The 15,416-nt window shown below is 41.9% G+C and overlaps 1 protein-coding gene across 1 annotated transcript; it reads left to right on the top strand.

Annotated features, from left to right (window-relative positions):
- The first annotated feature begins 7,018 nt into the window (after positions 1-7,018).
- LOC108161154 lies at positions 7,019-12,244 on the top strand. The gene is made up of 6 exons (XM_017295376.2): positions 7,019-7,735; positions 9,988-10,285; positions 10,348-10,559; positions 10,619-10,874; positions 10,941-11,476; positions 11,557-12,244. The coding sequence occupies exons 1-6, from the start codon at positions 7,477-7,479 to the stop codon at positions 11,784-11,786; spliced, it is 1,791 nt and encodes a 596-aa protein (XP_017150865.2). The 5' UTR covers positions 7,019-7,476; the 3' UTR covers positions 11,787-12,244.
- The last annotated feature ends 3,172 nt before the right edge of the window (positions 12,245-15,416 follow it).

The following is a 15,416-nucleotide window of genomic DNA, read 5'->3' as shown; positions in this document are numbered from 1 at the left end:
TCGGGGTATTATAGCTCTGGGAAACAATCCGCAGAGTTTTACGGGGCCAACAGGTGTTCCAATTGCCCAAGTTTGGGCACCTTCGTGTCGGCGGTATTTTTTTATTTTTATTTTTAGTTTGGAGAGCTTCATTAAATTTTTAATTAGCTAAATTAGTGGACTGTGTTGCCGAGCGGAGTGCGCGCACGAATGACGAGGGACTCTTTATGGATCTGGGACTGGGGACTGGGCGCCCCTGCCTGGTGGAATTCGAATGTGTAAGGATACTGCTCTTACTACAACCAGCTATAGTACGACTCACTTCATTATTGATGTCCGGCAAGTGTACTGGAGCGCGGCATAACGTTACAGGTGTCCTTTTATCCATATGTAGCACAGTACCAAGACGAAATATTTAACTAACGCTGGCCTTGACATCCCCAAAATAAACGTAGCTCACGTCACAAATTTCTAATTAACATACAGTATGAATAGGTGGCCAGGGAAAAGGAACATTATACGAGTACTGCTGGAAATGGCCATGCGTGTCGCTGGGTTAATGCCTTTTTCGCAGCGGAAGCGGAATTAGATGGAAATTGGGCGATATACAATGGTTTGCTTGATCAAAGGGCAAGTGTCCGATTAGCAAGCCCTTTGGCTGCAACAAATTGTCCCTAAACTATTCCTAAACAATCCCTTATGAAGACCAAGCTATGAACTACAGGTACTGCGGCCAATAGTGGCTACTGTTTCGTATACTCATATATTAGGAACTTGGATATAGCTGAATATACATCTGTACATATAAAACTCTTTGCCTTTCCTTGCTATATTAACCTTCATAGTGTCCCAAATATGATCTACTACCTAGCTTAGAAAATACTTATATAAAGCAGTATGCAGCTATTATTGTAACGACACTCTGTTCAACCACTGGACGAAAGGATTGGCCTGTCCAATACCCTTTACTTTTGCAGAATGTGCTGAAATGGTGCACCTGGTTTGGGGTAACAGCAAATCCGCAAGAGATTCACTAGATTTTGTCAGTTTTGAAACTTAATAAATACCACTCCTAGGCGTTTTTCAGTTGCAGTGATCGACGGTGGAATTGTTGGTTCACTCCCACGGGAACTAATGTCAGTCACCGCACCATTTTCCGATCACAGGAAGCCGTCGCACGTCCCGATCAGGCCACAAAAAGCCGAGAAAACAAAATATGCGTTGTTGGAGTCCTTACCGAAGAATCAAGGACATTTTTCTGATCACGGGGGCCCTATCGGGCCTTAAATAAGGGAGAAAACAAGATATATATGTCTTTAGAAAATATCCTTGATCCTTGGCCCTTGATAGGGACTGCATTAGATCAAGGATGTTATTCCGAACACAGGAAGCTGTCGCATGTCTTGATCGGGCCACAAATAGCCGAGAAAACTAGATATGTATGGTTGGGTTCTCTGGAGTCCTTACCGAAGGATCAAGGATATTATTCTGATCACGTGGGGCACGTACCGATCGGGCCTCAAATAACGGAGTAAACAAGATAAATATGTCTGGTGAAAAAATCTTTGATCCTTGGTCGTTTATAAGGACTTCATTAGATCAGGGACATTTTTCCGTATCCAGGAAGCCGCCTCACGTCCCGATCGAGCCTCAAATAACGGAGAAAATCAATATTTGTGTTCCTTGATATCCTTTGTCCTTGAAAAGGACTTCATAAAATCAGGGACATTTTTCCGATCACAGGAAGCCTTCGCACGCTCAGATCCATAAATAGCGGAGAAAATTAATATTTTTGATCCTTGATATCCCTGCTCCTTGAAAAGGACTTCATAAAATCAGGGACATTTTTCCAATCACAAGAAGCCGTCGCATGTCCCGATCGGGGCTCAAATAACGGAGAAAACAAAACGGGTTTGTAATTTTCTATTTTTGAAAATGTAGTTCAAGAAATCACCGATAGGGGCGACACCGTACAAAAAAAAAACCCCCCGCGTCAAATGGCCAAAATCTGGATGGGATACCAGGCGAACAGAAATCAGCAGAAGGTAACTGAATTTTTTTTAAAACTTGTGGTCCCCCAAAAGTATGCACCATTTTTTGCATTTGCTACAATTGCTTGCTGCTGATTCTGTTTGCCTGGTATCCCATCCAGATTTTAGCCATTTGACGGGCGGTTTTTATAACCGATACTCAAAATGAGTATAGGGGTATTTTAGATTTGTGGTGAAAATGGATGTGTGTAACGTCCAGAAGTAATCGTTTCCGACCCCATAAAGTATATATATTATTGTCTGGCTGTCCGTCCCTATCAGCGCCTAGTGCTCAAAGACTTCTTTAATATGTCACTTTTACACGTAAATTTCAAAATTTCATTTTGAATTTCATAAAATCATTATTCAATAAAAATCAAGAATAACAATTATAATAATAAAAATCAAGAATAACAATTATAATAATAGTTATTCAATAAAAATCAAAAATAACAATTAAAATAATATTTATTCAATAAAAATCAAGAATAACAATTATAATAATAAAAATCAAGAATAACAATTATAATAATAGTTATTCAATAAAAATCAAAAATAACAATTAAAATAATAGTTATTCAATAAAAATCAAGAATAACAATTATAATAATAGTTATTCAATAAAAATCAAGAATAACAATTATAATAATAGGTATTCAATAAAAATCAAGAATAACAATTATAATAATAGTTATTCAAAGAAAATCAAGAATAACAATTATAATAATAGTTATTCGATAAAAATCAAGCATAACAATTATAATAATAGTTATTCAATAAAAATCAAGAATAACAATTATAATAATAAAAATCAAGAATAACAATTATAATAATAATTATTCAATAAAAATCAAGAATAACAATTATAATAATAGTTATTCAATAAAAATCAAGAATAACAATTATAATAATAGTTATTTAATAAAAATCAAGAATATCAATTATAATAATAGTTATTTAATAAAAATCAAGAATAACAATTATAATAATTATAATAATAAAAATCAAGAATAACAATTATAATAATAATTATTCAATAAAAATCAAGAATAACAATTATAATAATAGTTATTCAATAAAAATCAAGAATAACAATTATAATAATAGTTATTTAATAAAAATCAAGAATAACAAATATAATAATAGTTATTTAATAAAAATCCAGAATAACAATTATAATAATAGTTATTCAATAAAAATCAAGAATAACAATTATAATAATAGTTATTCAATAAAAATCAAGAATAACAATTATAATAATAGTTATTTAATAAAAATCAAGAATAACAATTATAATAATTATAATAATAAAAATCAAGAATAACAATTATATTAATAATTATTCAAAAAAAATCAAGAATAACAATTACAATAATAGTTATACAATAAAAATCAAGAATAACAATTATAATAATAGTTATTTAATAAAAATCAAGAATAACAATTATAATAGTAGTTATTTAATAAAAATCAAGAATAAAAATTATAATAATTATAATAATAAAAATCAAGAATAACAATTATAATAATAATTATTCAATAAAAATCAAGAATAACAATTATAATAATAGTTATTTAATAAAAATCAAGAATAACAATTATAATAATAGTTATTTAATAAAAATCAAGAATAACAATTATCATAATTATAATAATAAAAATCAAGAATAACAATTATAATAATAATTATTCAATAAAAACAAATCAAAACAATTATAATAATAGTTATTCAATAAAAATCAAGAATAACAATTATAATAATAGTTATTTAATAAAAATCAAGAATAACAAATATAATAATAGTTATTTAATAAAAATCAAGAATAACAATTATAATAATAGTTATTCAATAAAAATCAAGAATAACAATTATAATAATTTTAATAATAAAAATCAAGAATAACAATTATATTAATAATTATTCAAAAAAAATCAAGAATAACAATTATAATAATAGTTATTCAATAAAAATCAAGAATAACAATTATAATAATAGTTATTTAATAAAAATCAAGAATAACAATTATAATAATTATAATAATAAAAATCAAGAATAACAATTATAATAATAATTATTCAATAAAAATCAAGAATAACAATTATAATAATAGTTATTCAATAAAAATCAAGAATAACAATTATAATAATAGTTATTTAATAAAAATCAAGAATAACAAATATAATAATAGTAATTTAATAAAAATCAAGAATAACAATTATAATAATAGTTATTCAATAAAAATCAAGAACAACAATTATAATAATAGTTATTCAAAAAAAATCAAGAATAACAATTATAATAATAGTTATTCAATAAAAATCAAGAATAACAATTATAATAATAGTTATTCAATAAAAATCAAGAATAACAATTATAATAATAATTATTCAATAAAAATCAAGAATAACAATTATAATAATAGTTATTTAATAAAAATCAAGAATAACAATTATAATAATAGTTATTTAATAAAAATCAAGAATAACAATTATAATAATAGTTATTCAATAAAAATCAAGAATAGCAATTATAATAATAGTTATTCAATAAAAATCAAGAATAACAATTTTAATAATAGTTATTCAATAAAAATCAAGAATAACAATTATAATAATAGTTATTCAATAAAAATCAAGAATAACAATTATAATAATAGTTATTCAATAAAAATCAAGAATAACAATTATAATAATAGTTATTTAATAAAAATCAAGAATAACAATTATAATAATAGTTATTCAATAAAAATCAAGAATAACAATTATAATAATAGTTATTTAATAAAAATCAAGAATAACAATTATAATTATAGTTATTCAATAAAAATCAAGAATAACAATAAAATAATAGTTATTTAATAAAAATCAAGAATAACAATTATAATAATAATTATTCAATAAAAATCAAGAATAACAATTATAATAATAAAAATCAAGAATAACAATTATAATAATAGTTATTCAATTAAAATCAAGAATAACAATTATAATAATAGTTATTCAATAAAAATCAAAAATAACAATTATAATAATAGTTATTTAATAAAAATCAAGAATAACAATTATAATAATAGTTATTAAAAAAAAATCAAGAATAACAATTATAATAATAAAAATCAAGAATAACAATTATAATAATAGTTATTCAATAAAAATCAAGAATAACAATTATAATAATAGTTATTCAATAAAAATCAAAAATAACAATTATAATAATAGTTATTCAATAAAAATCAAGAATAACAATTATAATAATAGTTATTCAATAAAAATCAAGAATAACAATTATAATAATAGAAATCAAGAATAACAATTATATAATTATATAACGTGTATTTTTCAATAATTTTAGTTATAATAACTTATCTACTATGTAAATCCTTAAACCTAACAACAACGAGATCTACATATCTATACTCTATATTCTAGAGTATCGTGCACGCGTAGTCCCTTCCTTGGTTACCATAGTGAAAGTCCTTGTGGTCGATGACCAGGTCGAAGGATGACGATGGCCTGTTATGTGTGGATCTTGCAATGGGCTTTCTGCTGTCACCTGTCCCCTGTCCCTCCGCTCCTATCCTGCTGGGATACGAGTATTTCTGGCAGGTATACTTGGATAGGACTCCGTCTGGCGGGGGGAAATCGGATACGACTCGATTTTTGGCAAGGCGTAGGGTACATAAGTGCTCTGTCGAGGAAGATATATTTAAAAATAAAATCCACAATTATATACTGATTCACTTACGCATCTCGAAGCTGAAGCACACTGTTTGGGGGGGTGGCTGACATTAGTTCCTGTGGGAGTGAACCAACAATTCCGCCGTCGATCACTGGTCCCTGCCGCGGTGGACGGGACATTGTCGACTCAGCGACACAGCAGCGGCATCATGGCTATGGTCCGCAGCGGGACAGCTAGTGGCTGCCAGCCAGGAGCACATCCCTTGGACCTCCCAAGAGGACGAGAAGCTACGGCGGAATCCCCCGCGGGGAGTACCGATGTCGAGCTGACTGGAAAGGCGGAGAAAAATGCGTGGGACGCAAGGAAGAGGGTCACGGCTGTGGCCGGACCCAAAGGTCGCACGTCGGAGCCGAAGTTACGAATGTTTCTTTGAATGTAATCAATATTTTCTGCTATGGAATTGAACAACGCGCTTTGATTATGCAATGAGTGCAAATGCTCGTAGTTATTGATAGATTGTCAATATGCCCTGGATCTCTTTGTTCGCCTTTATTTTGCGATGGAGAAACTTTTTGTGGGGCTTTATAATTGATTTCGTTCGATTCGGAGCGCGGTCGCGCTCGGAGTCAGCGATGAGCGTGCTATGTATTTATGTATGCCGCCGCCCCGCTTTAGAAAACTATTGGAAACTATAGAAAACTAATAACAATAATATTGTTGATTAAGCATTAGTCAAAAGCAGAGCCAGTGGTGGCAGGAGGGAGTGAGGGCAATGGCAGAGAAAGAAAATAAAAACAAAAGACAATGGAAATGGGCAATGGGCATTAGGCAGTCGGAGAAAAGGGAAAGTGGTTCTCTCTCTCTAGCTTCGCGTGATACCTGATTTAAGAAACAGCCCGAAATAACGGTTCCAACAATGCAAAATTTATTGGAGTCCATCGATTTGGGGGCTTGGGATAGGCCTTAATTATGAAAGAGCTTTGCCCAATATGGATTCTTAATTCAGCCCTAGGAAAAACGTAAAAAACAACAAAAACAGAAACAAAGAAAACAGCAGTGAAACAGACATTTTAAAAATTGTCCGTCCATCAAATGATAAGCTGCCGCTGATAAGGCCCCCCTCGGACATTTCATTAAGCCCTAAAGCACAGCACAAAGTGGAGTGGCCGCTGAGAGCAGAGCGAGCGGTGAGCGAGCTTTTGCTGTTGCTGCGAAAGCTCTGGCGCTTGGTCGTTCGGCCTTGGCATCGTGTGGGTTCGTTCGGGTAGGAACAGCTGATCGAACTTGGCCAGGTTCGGGGCTCGGCTCCCGCTGGAGTAACCGTCGCCCCACTCGCAGACGAAGAAAAGAGTTGGCAGCGCGCGGTTCATGCCACAGACAAAGCGGAAGAGTAACTCCCATCGCAGCGGAAGATTCTACTTATTTCGTGCCGTGACAAATGGGATTTACTGGAAAGCTATAGTGAAATAAAGCCAGCAGAAACGGTTCTTTCCCAGAAGAAGAACCGGAAAGTGTACCCGAAGCAATTTGCGGAGACTAAACCGATGAGAATAGAGCAGAACACAGCCGAAACTAGCATTTGGGGGGGCCAAGCTACGTTCAACTGATAGATAAATCTCCATAAATCAAAATATCAAATAACCATCGACCACAAGACAAACTGTGCAGTGCAACCGGTGGACCCACCAGCAACACTTGCATTTTCCCCACGTATAATCGCCCAGCAGCTCCCGACTGACACACATTTGATGAGAACAAACAGCAAACTGAAATAAATCAACCAAAATAATGTCAACGAAATCAATACAAGGCGGCAGCTGCAGCAGGCTGTCGCTGGCAACGTTGTCGCTGCTGTTGCTGCTGCTGCCGACGCTGCTGGCAGCATCCCCAGGCCCCAAGCAGCGTGCCCGAATAGCGAATAGTCCCAGCGACAACAATGCATCGATGGTCGAGGCCACGTCAAAGGCAGCCTCCACAGCAGGGAAAACATCCGAAGGCGGCAGAAGCGGGAGCCGTGGCAACAATGCCAAAGCTGGTAGCAAGTATGGTGAGTCCTATAAGCAGAGGAGTATAAATGCATGGTATATACAGACATATATGCCTGTACATGCATAACGACCCAAAGACAGAGCCAGACCCAGACCCAGCCAGGGCCCAGTTGCAGTTGCAGTTGCACTGGAAGCTACTTAAAGCATTCGAGTCGGAGCGTTCGTTCTTTTGGTTTCCTTTCTGCCTCTGTCAAAGTCGCAGTCGGAGTCGATGCTGGAGTCGTTGGAGTAGGAGACTGCCTAATTGCATTTGGTCACGATCTGTGCTGCACCGACGTATGCCGTTCTTTGCTGCTGCTGCTGTACCCATTTATGTGTGTTCCTGAAAGTATTTTCCCTAGTCGTCGAGGGCCTGCCCTTGGCAGTGAAATCGTTTCACGCTCCGGCATCGAAAGACTTAGACAACGAACTTGTCCGGCAGCTAATTTCTGCTGCTGTCCCTGGCCCTGGCCCTGTCCCCCATTCAGTGCCAATCAAGCGGCCAAGTGGACAAGCGGGAAATGTGCAAACATTTCCTCCCGGCCACTGCTAAAAGGGGGACGTAGTCCGAGTCAAAGACAGAGCCGCGCTCGCGGCTGCAGCCCCGCCCCAGAATCGGTCCAGAACCGCAAAGCGGAAATTGCATCGGGAAATCAGGATTTTCGAGAGAGCAAAAGTGCCATTAGGCCGAGCAAAATGCTAGTCATCGCTGCGGAACACACACCACACCACACCACACCACAGCACACCACACATATGGACATATCATGCTGATCAAATTAGCCAAAGCGGTGCCAGACCCCCAATTACATCACGGGCAATGACAGATCAAGATGGATCTGGGCAGATTGCGGCAATTTGTCGTGTCAATGGATCGTAATGGAACTTCCAGCGGCGGCATCTCGGAAATGCATGGGGCTTAGTCTTGGTGTGACTTTTCCTTTATTTCCCTCCAATCGCTTGCATAAGAGGCAATGAACAGAACTGATCTCCGAATCGAGTGCAGTGTCATGGATAAACTTCCCAAGACTTCTTCTGGCGGAGAAACGTCCATTAATCAAAACGATTTATGTACTGATGCTGCAATTGGAGTCGAAACCCCTTGTCATCCTCCGTGGCATTTTGTGATCAGTGTTCGGCCTCGGCCAAGCCAGCAGAGCGCAGCACAGATCTGCGGCAATGGCATCTCTCTAGCCCCGATGTCAGAATTTGTGCCATGACAGAAATTTCACTTTTCCCTGTTCTCTGTGTGAAATTCGCCTAAAAACGCTCCTGCAGCAATCCACACAAATCGGTGTCAATGGTTCCAACATGGGAAACGCAGCCTGCAACAAGCAGCCACTTGCAACCACTTGCAGCAGCCACATCTTGAGATGCCTGGCTGCGGCAAATGGCGTTTCTAATTGCGGATTATGCAAGGTTCTGCTTTGGAGGAGAGGCGCCACAGCCAGACGCTGGGACATTGCTGGCTTGTGAAATTGTTTGGAAATCGGGGCTAAGTGGGCAAGAAAAATTTGAAATTGTCCATGTTTGGCATGCCTTGACCTTATCCTTCTATATTATTATTTGTATTGTTTCACTAACTAGCTATTATTTGATCTACGTGGTCGTAGTGCACATCTGGGACTGTTCTGGAGAAGTTTTGAGCACCTCATGGTCTTAAATTAGAATCCTTATTAATCTCGAGTCATTAATTCAAGTCGTTCAAATGCTGCTCCATCTCTCAGTAATAAGTCCGTTTCTTCGGCTCCAGATCTGGAGATCGCAACGAGTCTCCATTTGTCTCACTTTAAGCGCACGTTCCTGCCGCAATTGCCTCCATCCATCGCAGTCCCAATCCCAGTCCCATTGCCCGCCCAGCCCCATCTTCAATCTAGTTTTTACTTCGCCATAACTGCTGGCCCCCTCTGGCTAATTCACGTCACACTTCCAGTCTGATCCTCCATCACTTGGAGGAGAAAAAAGTGCAGAGCCTAAGAGCCCCGCGAGCCCCAACGTCACTGCAGCGTGCTCAGATCTTCTCTGGCTGGGAACAGCCACTTAGTGGCACATTGGGTGCCCAAGAGCGGCAAATGAAATAAAACTAATCCAAAAGCGTGTCTGGAAACGAGTTCTGCCCCACTCTGATCTGGCAGTTGATTTGCATGCAAGAGGCGACTTGAACTGCAACTACAACTGCCACAAATCTGCTGCTGTGGCTCTAACCCCATTTCCCTATGCCCATGCCGATGCCTATGCCTATGCCCGTTCTCACTTTGGTAACCTTCAACAGAGATACGCGGCGTAGCCGGTGAACCACATTACAAATCGGTGAATCTGACCTGGGAAGTGGAGTTCGTGCCGTCGGCCGCTGACACAGATACGAATGGAGACGGAGTTGGAGACAAAGACGGAGTCGGTGCCACTGGGTCCCCAGTGAATGTGACAAATATGAGCAACGAAGTGGAACCGCCCAAGGCATTCCAGATCTTCTACTGCGAGATGCAGAACTACGGTCCGCAGCGGTGCCGCGTGAAGCTGGTAAACGGCACCACCGCTGAGGTGGCTGCCGATGCCGAAGACCCCATAGGGTAAGTGGTTTCGCCATCTGGAGAAGAGCCCGACCTGAGTGAGTTTCCATTGCCCTCTATAGATTCCAAGTCCAGCACTTTAGCGCTGCCGTGGACAACCTGAGGATGGCCACTAGGTACAGCTTCCACGTTCGCCCTGCCACACAGAGGCGCCTCCAGGCGGGTGGTGCTCGCAGGCCGAATGCACGCGCCGAGGTCCACGATGAGAACGAGATCGAAAGTGCCGCCTCTGGGCACCTGCCCGGCCAGAGCATCATCATTCCCACGAAGGGTTGTAAGTAGACTGGAACTCTCTCCCCTCTTCCGCCCAATCAAGCCACTACCTTTGTCTAGTCTCTGCCCATGCCACGCAATGCCTGCCGCATGCCTCGGAGATCGAGGTGGAGACGGGCCCCTACTTCGGGGGACGCATCGTCGTGGATGGCGGCAACTGCGGCGTGAAAGGAGACGCCAGCGATGCCGCCGACAAGTACACCATGCGGATCGACCATAAGAAGTGCGGCAGCATGGTCAAGCCGGAGACCAACACGGTGGAGACCTTCATCACAGTGCAGGAGAACCTGGGCATCTTCACGCATAGCACGAGGCGGTAACTTGACCCCCCAGCAGCCCTAACCCGAAACCTAACCTTGAAAAAAATCGCCTCTCCCCCCAGCTTTGTGGTGGTCTGCAGCTACCAGTCGGGCATGCAGACAGTGCGGGCCAGCTTCACTGTGCCCGGCAAGAATGGTGTGGCCGCCGCCTACGAGCCCAACGATCCCTTCGAGCCCGACGACGACGACCAGCGTCTGGGCAGGGAGCTGCGGCAGATGCGCTACGTCAACAAGAGCGAGCTGGTGCTCAGGGAGTCCGACTCCGAGGCGGAGTCCGTGGAGCAGGCTGCGCTGGTAGAGGCGGCACAACCGCCTGCAACGGAGGAGACTACCCTGCCAGCAATTCAGGCCCACAACAGCAGCAACAGTCGTCAGCAGGGACGCGCCCTGAGCCTGGCCAGCCTCAAGGAGGTGAACAGTCTGGCGGAGGAGCCGGCTCGGGGTCAGACTCTGGAGCAGGTGGGCACCAAGTATGCCAAACTGGTTGTGGACCAGACGCCGGGACTCGCACAGAACTCCTGGAGCTCGGCCAGATCGCGACCCGCCCAACGCGAGGCTGGCCCAGACGATGGCGATGGCGATGACTATGACGACGAGGGTGAGTAGCTTGTCAGCGACAATCGTGATTCGTGATAGCCATTACCGCGGGAGCCTCCCTCCGCTTCTCTCTTCCTGCAGTGTTTGCCCCCACACTGCGTTACATAAGCTCGAATCTGAGCAGCGTGCTGGTAACTGTTTCCATATCTGTGATAATCATCAGCATTTGCCTCGTTCTGGTGCAGCGCCAGCGGCTGCGGCCGAAGACTCCGGCAGGCCACCGCTTGTCCACATCGTCGATGGCCCCCCACCTGCCGCACAAGACGCTGCCCCGCGCCTTGCAGCAGCAGCAGTATCAGTGCACCTTGTAGGTGCCCCTCCTCCCATCCCCACACTCCACACTCCACACGCCACACCCCACACCCACTCTCTTCCAGCAGGCTATGCCCACTTGTCCAGCTGAATGCACCAAGCCTCATTTAGCTGAAGATGACTGCGCATAGCCCGGGCCACCTCCACCTCCAACAATCACAGAGGCTCCAGCTCCAGCTCCAGCTACATCTCCAACTGCAACGGTACCAGCGGGATCAGCACCGCATCCCAATATTTACATAATTGTAAGCCCGTCTTTGTCCCTGCCCTTTTCCAGGCTTTAACTTGAACTGTGCAATTCCGAATGATTAGTGGGAGGTCGCGAATTGCAACTGACTTTCTTATAGAGCGAGATTAGTTCGTAGACTCTAGCTGTACGTATTTTGTATAAATTATTTATGATGTCGAGCAAATAAACACGAGTATTTCTATCTGTAACTACTTATTGTAAATGGTATATCTTTTGTTATTTGAAAGGGTGTCCCCCCAGGGTGCTTATTCGGAGCAAAGCGTAGTGCTACTTTTAACGACAACCCGAGAGCATTTAAAAACTAAATGCAAAAGCTGGTTCAAAACCTGATGCTTCCGACATCTAACTGGATCGTGACCCAAAAGGAAAGTCAACCAATAGGTCAGCCCCCAAATTGGAAGCCCTCAAACTCTTGCTTCCTTCCTTCATCATCATCATCACCATCATCGTCAGAAGCAGCAGCCACAGAAGCACCAGCAGATCGAATCATAACTGACAGACCATTATTTCAGAAATAGGTTTTTAATGATTCTATCGAGAGTATAGCCGCACTGCGGGTGCCCGAGTGCCCGCCGAACGTTCTGTCTTGGCTTACAGTAGAATTACGAAATTGTGTTAAGACGTTGACTCGGCGGACAGCGATTTGCATGAAAGTGGCACAAAGAGTTGTCAACGCGACTTCCACCTCTTGGCGGCTGAAACCCCGCCATGGGAGGGGGAGTTCTCGAACGGAAGCCGGCAGATAAAACAGAATAACCGACAGAAGACATAAAACTTAGCTTCAACTGCAGTTCGGGGGTCTCGTTATTGTTGTCGGTTGCCCAATATGGAGAGCTAGAGCCAGAGCCAGAGTCTGACCCCGACTCCAACTCCGAGTCCAAGTCCGAGCTGGAGTCCGACTACATTGGGACGTGCCTGCGGTGAGACCCCAGCGAAAGGCGTTCTGAAAACTTTCTGATTGAAGTGCCTTCCTGGACTGGGAGCCCGAGCCACCGAGAGCTTGGAGCTGGAAGCTTGGCTTAGCTTGGAAAAGGGGAAGTGCTCAACTCAATGGATTTTTGCATAGAAAAGCCATTAGGCCGGATTTCTTCATCATCATCATCGTCGTCGGCGTCGTCGTCATCAGATACAAAAGGTTTGTCTAGGCTTTTGTTCGTTCGTTGTTTGAGTATTATTAGAACACAAAAACCAAGTAAGCGTTAAGATCGCGAAAACAGAAACCAAAAAATAAATAAACTTTCTCATCTGCAAGCCAGACTTAGACCAAGACCGAGACAAAGGCCAAGTCCAAGTCCAGGCCCAACCAAGCCTTCACCTTCACTCACTGCAGCAGAAGCAGCAGCCTTACCACCACCAGTGGATCAAATTTCACCCACAGTTGCGTTTTGACGTTGATTAGCATGTGGCATACATAAATCTCGTGGATTGGGTCGGGCTTCCGTTTCCCTTTTCTGACGCCCGACGCCTGACGCACTCCAGATGCCAGGCGGGAGATTGTTTAGGCGAGCATAACGCGCTGCACTTATTACGAGTATGCTGGGAGACTTTGACTTGGACCCGTGCATAATGAGGCCAACGATCTTGGCCAAGAAGCCAGCCAAACAGCTTAATGAGCCACCAAGCAACAAGCAACAAGCAGCTCTGGCCGCGAGCTCTACTGCTGCCGCTGCTTCTGCTGCTGTCTTGTATTAGAATGCGAGCAACTGACGAAGACGAAAGTAAAATGCTTTGTGAAAGTTTCCATTTCTCTCCTTCTTTCTGGCTTGCCAAAAATCATACTCATAGCCAAAGCCAAGCCATAGCCGTGCACATCAAGATCATTTTTCTTCTTCTGGCCGGGATAATTAACGTTCATCAGCCGCACAATTGAAAATGATCAAACGATCAGTGCCGGAGAACACAGCTGGAAAGCGTTTTCTAGGGGTAATTACTCGGCGAAACCCTCCGTCCCTTACCCATACCCATCCCCATCCCAGTTTTACATCTAATTATTTATCTGATTTGAACCTCGGATGGGGATTTGTGTCAGATCTGCCAGATCTGGGGTGCATCTGGGTGAGGAAAGTTCTTGTGGCAAATTGCACCCAAATGCCAAATGGCTTCCGCCCCTCTGGCCGCCCCACGGATGGCCCACTCCAGGCAACCAGGCAACTGGTTTATCTTTTGGGCAATCGTGATCTGGCAGAACCACGAAAATGGAACAACCGCGCGCTCATTGTTTCATTGTATCAAACCATCATCAGCGGACGTTTTGTTTTGGCTTTTAGTTCCGATTCTGGGCTAATGGCGGTCGCACTTTTAATCATTATAATGATTATTATTATGAATGGTGTGATCTTGAGGGGGGGGGGGGGGACCTAGAAGATTGGTGTCAAATTTGGGAATACTCTAGCCTGGTGTTGGAAATGGCATCAAGTCAAGTTGAAAGTTCTGAAATGGCATTCAATGGAGCTCTAAATGATGACTCGTTTTCGTTAGGGTTCGATGGGAATAATTGGATAAGTATACACTCGTATTGCAACACACAAGAAATCCCTTTGGGAAATAAACATGCTGTTATGCAAATAGTTAATGTCTTTTGTCTGTTGAACCCCAACTAAGTTCAGTGGAGACGCCTCGGAATGGTCTCTGGAGTATGCAAAAACAGTTCTACCGCAACTGGTATCTAAGTGGCTGATGACTGATGACATCACCGGCCAAATACCCTTCTAATTTGAAAAGGAAAGACATTTGTACCAGCGTCTGACAGCCTAGCATGACAATAACCATTACGCACTGACTATATAAAGTGTAACTACAGAAACAGAACTACTACTCGTTTGTGGACCTGGACCTGGACCTGGGCTGGAGGAGCTGGGAAAATAATTTAGCGTAAATAAAAACCTGCCATTCGGTTAATTTTATTTTCCACTTCCCAGCAAATCCCCTCGCGCGGTCCCAGGGAGAATCGGAGAACAACAAGTGGAAGTGCTGGGGCCTGGCCCTGGCTGAAACCACAAGTTCTTCGGCTTGTGCCTGGCTATGGCTCGGCTCGGCTCTGCTCTGCTCTAATGTATGCGCCTGCACCTGCTGCGGCTCTTGGTATTGGTATGGGTATTGGTCGTAGTGGTGGTAGTGGTGTAATGGTCTTCCTCGGATTGCATTGCTCTGCCTTTCTGGTGATTTCCTGCATCGCTGCATGCAAGTTATGTCTCTATCAAGTTTAGTATTTGTATCTGACGCCGGGCAGAATTCGCTTCTCTCTGGCGACTTGATGCATGGCCGTAGTTGAAGCGCAACGCTTGCTTGCCACAACAAGTACAACAAGTACTACAAGCAGCAGCCACTGCCTTAACCCCAGAACTAGCTGCCACTGCCACAACTTTAGTAACGACTACTG

Source organism: Drosophila miranda, chromosome 4 (assembly GCF_003369915.1).
Source record: "Drosophila miranda strain MSH22 chromosome 4, D.miranda_PacBio2.1, whole genome shotgun sequence".
In the NCBI taxonomy this organism is placed as follows: Eukaryota; Metazoa; Arthropoda; class Insecta; order Diptera; family Drosophilidae; genus Drosophila; species Drosophila miranda.
The sequence above is the reverse complement of the archived record's forward strand: the minus strand, read 5'-3'. Positions and strand labels throughout refer to the sequence as shown.

What these genes read in the sequence shown, in the direction of transcription:
- LOC108161154 (XM_017295376.2), top strand. Translation starts at nt 7,477, where the DNA reads ATGTCAACGAAATCAATACAAGGCGGCAGCTGCAGCAGGCTGTCGCTG. An exon ending in TTCACGCATAGCACGAGGCG is followed by an intron (nt 10,875 to 10,940) that starts GTAACTTGACCC and finishes CTCTCCCCCCAG; the next exon opens with CTTTGTGGTGGTCTGCAGCT. An exon ending in CGATGACTATGACGACGAGG is followed by an intron (nt 11,477 to 11,556) that starts GTGAGTAGCTTG and finishes CTCTTCCTGCAG; the next exon opens with TGTTTGCCCCCACACTGCGT.